The 7,100-nt window shown below is 33.0% G+C and overlaps 1 protein-coding gene across 1 annotated transcript in view; it reads right to left on the minus strand.

Annotated features, from left to right (window-relative positions):
• Positions 1 to 3,627: 3,627 nt before the first annotated feature.
• LOC106474551 (gamma-aminobutyric acid receptor subunit beta-like) overlaps positions 3,628 to 7,100 on the minus strand; it is a gene marked incomplete at its 5' end in the record, with an annotated part of 36,595 nt that continues 33,122 nt past the window's right edge. Inside the window, one exon of the mRNA XM_022402873.1 lies at positions 3,628 to 6,339. Within this exon, the coding sequence (XP_022258581.1) occupies positions 6,079 to 6,339 (261 nt within the window). The remainder of the gene's footprint in view (positions 6,340 to 7,100) is intronic.

Below are 7,100 nucleotides of genomic sequence, written 5' to 3' on the forward strand. Positions count from 1 at the left end.
CATCCAGGCAAACGGTGGATATACCCGATATTGACTTTTCGATGACTAATTATCAATGTGTGGGTCATGAGTAACATTTTGTAAGACTAATAATCATATAATTAAATATAAAATACTTGTTGAGTTGTAATGTGATATACAATTTTACTTGTGGCAAAAACTAAAAAAAAACAAGGTTTTCTTTGGTTTTCTGCTTTTACAGGTTTACTTTTTGCTTTTCTTTACTTAGGACCACTTACTATAGAAATGAGTACAAACGTCAATCTCGTCAAGCAACTTTCATTACGGATTTTATTTGCTCTAACCGAACGTGGATTGGCACGTATTTTGTATTTACATCAATCAGTTGACGTAAGCGGGAGGAAGAAGAATCCCTGGTTGAAAACCTCTTTGATAATAAGCCACTAACATTTACAGAGAGCCAGAACTATGACACAGTTTCTGTTGATAATAATGTAACATTATATATTGTTATTTCTGACTAGAAAATAGCAGTACTAAAAATATAATTTCTAAATTTTAGACTTAAACTATTTACATAAGTTTTCTAACACACCGTCGCTGTAAAAAAATTACTACAGAGCAGAAGACTTAGGGGAAAGCATTGTTTGTTTGTTTTAGGCACAAATTTATAAATGGGTTATTTGTGCTTTGCCCACTGCGAGTATCGAAACCCGATTTCTAGCTTTATAACTCCTCAGATTTACGACTGAGCCACTGGAGTCCGAAAAATAATGAAGAGCTCACTTGATGCTGGTTCTTGTAACAGTATGTCGCTATGATAAGCTCACTTCTACTGGTTCTTGTAACAGTATGTCGCTATGATAAGCTCATTTGATGCTGGTTCTTGTAACAGTATGTCGCTATGATAAACTCACTTGATGCTGGTTGTTGTAACAGTATGTCGCTATGATAAGCTCACTTCTACTGGTTCTTGTAACAATATGTCGCTATGGTAAGCTCACTTGGTGCTGGTTCTTGTAACAATATGTCTTTATGGTAAGCTCACTTGGTGCTGGTTCTTGTAACAATATGTCTTTATGGTAAGCTCACTTGGAGCTGGTTCCTGTAACAATATGTGTCTATGGTAAACTCATTCGTCTCTGGTTCTTGTAACAATATGTCGCTATGGTAAGCTCACTTGGTGCTGGTTCTTGTAACAATATGCCTCTATGATAAAATACTTGGTGCTGGTTCTTGTAACAATATGTCTTTATGGTAAGCTCACTTGGTGCTGGTTCCTGTAACAATATGCCTCTATGGTAAGCTCACTTGGTGCTGGTTCTTGTAACAATATGTCTTTATGGTAAGCTCACTTGGTGCTGGTTATTGTAACAATATGCTTCTATGGTAAGCTCACTTGATACTTCACAGTGCCGTATCCATATTGCCGTCCACCGATTGGTCATAAGGATGTCTTACAGAGCAGAAATTACAGCAATGTAACATTTCTGTCACATAAGACGACTTCATACAGTTTAACTCAGATATTAGATCTTTCCACTTTTAATGTGAGGATATTCATTTTCTACGGGGGTGTTAGTATTAACATATAGTCTTTAAAACTAATTTATTAATTTTATTCAGTAAGTAAATGTGTTTACTAAAATGTATTTTATTGTCGGTTCTGCTGCTATTCAATTTCTAAAAAAAAAAAACTTAATTATATAGTTTTGCCTCTTTTATATTTTTTTATTATCGTGTTTATTTATAAAGATATAGAGGGAGCCCGTTTTCTTTAGCTTTTAATTATCTTATGTATAAAGAGCGCTGCTTATATTTTACGCTCTTCAGGTTCTTTGAGTTTATAACAATCTTTCTCACTGGTCTAACAATCTTTCTTATTGACCTAACAATGTTTTTTAATGACTTAACAATCTTTCTTATTGACCTAACAATGTTTTTTAATGACTTAACAATCTTTCTTATTGACCTAACAATGTTTTTTAATGACTTAACAATCTTTCTTATTGACCTAACAATGTTTTTTAATGACTTAACAATCTTTCTTATTGACCTAACAATGTTTTTTAATGACATAACAATCTTTCTCGTTCATCTAACCGTCTTTCTTGTTAGTCCAATAATCTGTATCTTTGGTGAACTATGTTTCTCATGGATCTATCTGATTGGTACTATAATGAAAACAATAACTTTTCGATAAGAAAAACCACAAGACTCGAAATTGATTTTGCCTATTTTCAAAGAAAGTTATCTTATGTCATTGAATGACCTGCATCCTTCAATGACCACGACTTCTTTACTTGTTTTCTACCGAGCTTTCAAATAAAAACATTTACAATTGTGTTATTTTCGTCTTTTGAGGGACATATTTCAATTAATATACCCTACATCAAAATTTTACTATTAGTCATTTCTGATCTTTAGTTATTTGTTATCGACACTAGGAGTCGCTTGCCTCTTTGAGAAATATTCCGATAAGTATTTAATAAAGAATTTTATTTTAACTATTCTACCGTTTCCTGCTCTCGTTGTAGATGTATAACAAAGAAGTTATTGTAACAAAACTTTAGTGAATATTTCCCTGAGATTCGATAATCTTTACACACACATATATAATATTGAACAATACTGTCAAACGTTCCCATTCATGTGAAATATAATACCTACAATCTTTTTACACGATTACCGTGTATATAATCTCTAAAAGTACTGTCAAAGCTTATCTTACTATAAAGATGACAGTTGTGTGATATCACCAACACTTTGACTGCCTCCATTGCTATGGTAAATAGATATTGTCCAACGGTCTACAAGTGCTTTTTTTGTTTTTCCCGGGATACAAAACACCCTGAAACAGGGCACTCTTCTAGTCTTCTTTATAAACTTTTGGTTTTAATATTAAAGACACGAGTAGTTAATCAGCTAAATAAATCAGTTATTACGTTCCACAAAGCAGGGGAACATTATCTAACATAGTTTAGTCTTTCTTTACGATTACCCCAGCTAGTTCATACATAATATAATACTGACAATATTTACACAATTATCATGTACACAAAACTTAAATATATCGTCAGTCTTCATACACGTCTAGTATGTAATATGTTTAACCCCTTCCGTGTCAGGCTTTTTTGGAAATGAACTCAATAAAAGTCAGGTTTTTATCTCGCTTTTTGATAGCCTATATTTATATATTAATGAATCAAAAGTTCTTTTATGATCTGTTACTATATTTCTACACAAACTATGCTCGATAAATAGATGTGGATTTACACATAATATACATTATTTCAATGAAACTACAGTAAACAATAATAATGGTTGTCTCTAAGTTCTATGATATATAGTTCAGAATAAATCCGATAGAGATCAGAACAAACATAATTTGCAATGCCCTCTAGCGAGCACTGATTGTAATACATGATAACATTGGAAAACATTCGGGCAAATAATTAAAAATACGGCGAGGAATGGTTTGTCCGAATTAACTCGGGCCAATATATTTTAAAACATGGAGGGCGTCCGATTTATCTGGGCCAAATCACGGAAGGGGTTAATTAATTCTCGTTTAAATAATGTATGACAATTCTGCCAATTTTTGTAGAATTCCCATGTGTGCTTGTAGATATGAGTTGCGAATTTTGAGATATAACCAACACGATCTTAGAATGAAACTCTATGGTTTTATTTGTCTTTTCCGAACACACAATAATCACAACAAAAACTACTTCTAATTGATGTTTTAATACAAAATGGAATGTACATGTCTTCCCGGTCCAGCGCTTCTATGTACACGAATCAGCCCGTTTATTACGCGTAGTTATCGTTTCGTTCTAATGTAAAACTTGTGCTGTTATTTAAAAACAGATTTTACTTTTACATGGAAAATGCAAAAAAAGAAAAATTGATCAACTTTAAAAGAACGAACCGTTCACGCTGTCTGATTTGAATCTGATAACAGTTGTTGTTTTTTTTTTCTCTAATTTTTTCTAAGATTTTTCCTAAAGCGTGGACGGGTTTCTGAGCGCTGCTATATCTGGTTTTGGTTTGATTGTAGATGGCGTTACTGAGAAACTATTAAAGATTTGTTTGGTGAGCATAAGTTTATTGCTCAAGACAAGCACCAGTAGAGCAACATATCTTACGGAAACAAATACACAATCTTAAGCACACTGGTAATAAGAATATTTACGTAACAAACATTTGTTCAGAAAAGGCAAATTGTACAACTACATCCAAGTCAATTGGTAACAAGAACATTAACAGACTGACCTAAGTCAATTGGTAACAAGAACATTAACAGACTGACCTCGTTTGAGCAGTTTGAAGTTCGAGTGACCAATAGAAGTGTGTGGGTCTACCAACTTTCAAATCGAAGATAAATGAGCCAATCAACATGCTGGAATTCTAAGATCTTTCGGACGTGCGTCCTCAATGCTGGACAAGGGGAACGAGTGATCTTAATATTAGGTGTAAATTAAAATCTCTACGGTAATAATGCCTTGTCACTTTGAGCAGGTTAAAAACCCTGGATTTAGGTTATTGCTTCAGATAAAGGGAATGATAAGTTTCTTAATTAAATAGTTTTTGTTATATTTAATATAGTACCAAAAATAATCAAAGGATATACAAGAATATAAACGTATTACCAACCTTATTTTAAGTTTTTTTGAAAGAAATCTACCACATAATCTTCCGTTTTTACATCAAAACAAGATTATTTAGTTTTATAACCTTTATGCCTTTCTTTACATATTTAGCATGGTTTAGTTCTCAAATTCCACATTTTCCCTTAAGTGTTTAAATATAGTTTAGCCCCAACATCCCCATTTCTATCTTATATATATATATCTTCCCAATTGTTTAGATATAGTTTAGCCCCAACATCCCCATTTCTATCTTATATATACCTTCCTAATTGTTTAAATATAGTTTAGCCCCAACATCCCCATTTCTATCTTATATATACCTTCCTAATTGTTTAGATATAGTTTAGCCCCAACATCCATGGTCTTATCTTATATATATATATATCTTCCTAATTGTTTAGATATAGTTTAGCCCCAACATCCCCATTTCTATCTTATATATACCTTCCTAATTGTTTAAATATAGTTTAGCCCCAACATCCCCATTTCTATCTTATATATACCTTCCCAATTGTTTAAATATAGTTTAGCCCCAACATCCCCATTTCTATCTTATATATACCTTCCCAATTGTTTAGATATAGTTTAGCCCCAACATCCATGGTCCTATCTTATATATATCTTCCCAATTGTTTAAATATAGTTTAACCCCAACATCCATGATCCTATCTTATATATATATTCCCGTCAATAATGTTTATATTAATTTCAACACCCAGCTGTTAATATATATGTATATATACTATCCACCATCATCTTAATCCTGTCTTCTCCTATCTTTGATCATTAGGCATTCCATTCCTGTCCTAAGGTTCATTTTTATATAGTTTTCCATATTCCTAAGTAATTTTAAGATATACGTTCCTTCCAAGGTTTCATTTTCATACAGTTCTTCATATTTCTATCTAATCTTAAAATCGTTATCAATTCTAATCTATATTGTCATCTTTATTATTATTATTTTAAGATTTATTTAATCGATACTAACATTTTTACTTTGTTCAGTTTGTTCCACCTTTGATTAAATACTTTATAAAATTACACCAACCCCATTATTTTATACATCCCCTTTCCCAAAGCCTTTCCTTTTACACAAGATATTACCCCTTTCGTCACGTGACGCAGGGTATGATGTTTGTACAGTATCTTTTGTTATATACTTCGAACTCTGTGTGGGTTATATATATATATGTATGTATATGTGTATTTACGCAAAAAGAAAGAGTGCAGTAATGTCAGACACGACTAACACGTGGAGTGTTGCTCTAATATTTAACTTCCAAAGCTTTTTGTAAGGATATTAACCAAGCTTCTACATATAGAAAATGCTAATATATCTAACGTTTAATGGCATGTATATCATTTTACTTGTATTAGCTGTACACATGAGGGTCAGTTTCAGATTTGTTATATTGAGCTACTTCAGAGCACGTGTTGTGTTGGTTTCTTGAGACATGTTGGCTGTTTATCCAACAGAAGCGAAGTCCTCCGACAACAGGTCGCTAATGTGTAGGTAGATGATCCAATACATCAAGTTGAAACAGACGAAGCAGACTGGGAAAACCACCCGGGAATACTTGTCGATGTCGCTCGGACTCACGCCGTACAGGGTGTTGATGTTTTTGCATAAGGCAGTCTCCAGCTCAGGTGCGGGGGTGTTGGCTGTGTTCTCCAGGGTGGATGACTTGCTATATCCCCGGGGATCCATCATTTTCAGTCTGACTTCCTGTAGAGGGATAGAAACTCTGATAAAATGAAACTCCGATTAAGACAGAAAATTACATTGAATAAGAGGCAAGAACCCATAAATCTCAATCATAATTTCTTAATCAAGTCGGTAACGTCACATCTCTATATTTGCTTCATGTTCTAGAGAAAACGTTTATTAACAAACGACAAGCTAAAACTAGTTTGGTTTTATGGATAACATAACAATCTGAGTTTAAGACTTCGTGCTTTAGAATCAAGAACATAGTCATCTTCACACCATTCAGCATTGATTGGCTGCACTTATTATTCTTACATTCTAAAATAATGAGTTTCTTGTCTGAAATTCAAACAAACAATTATATCTAGAAATCTTTTAAAAGTTTCTATCAACTTTAGAAGGAATATACAGTCATTTTAATACACTCGCGTGACCCTGATATCATGTTAACTTTAATACACTCGTGTGGCCCTGATATTATGATAACATTAATACACTCGCGTGACCCTAATATTATGTTAACTTTAATACACTTGTGTGACCCTGATATTATGTTAACTTTAATACACTCGTGTGACCCTGATATCATGTTAACTTTAATACACTCGGTGACCCTGATATTAAATTAACTTTAATACACTCGTGTGACCCTGATATCATGTTAACTTTAATACACTCGGTGACCCTGATATTAGGTTAACTTTAATACACTCGTGTGACCCTGATATCATGTTAACTTTAATACACTCGTGTGATCCTGATATTATGGTTATTTTCAT

Source organism: Limulus polyphemus, unplaced genomic scaffold, assembly GCF_000517525.1.
Source record: "Limulus polyphemus unplaced genomic scaffold, Limulus_polyphemus-2.1.2 Scaffold7347, whole genome shotgun sequence".
In the NCBI taxonomy this organism is placed as follows: domain Eukaryota; kingdom Metazoa; phylum Arthropoda; class Merostomata; order Xiphosura; family Limulidae; genus Limulus; species Limulus polyphemus.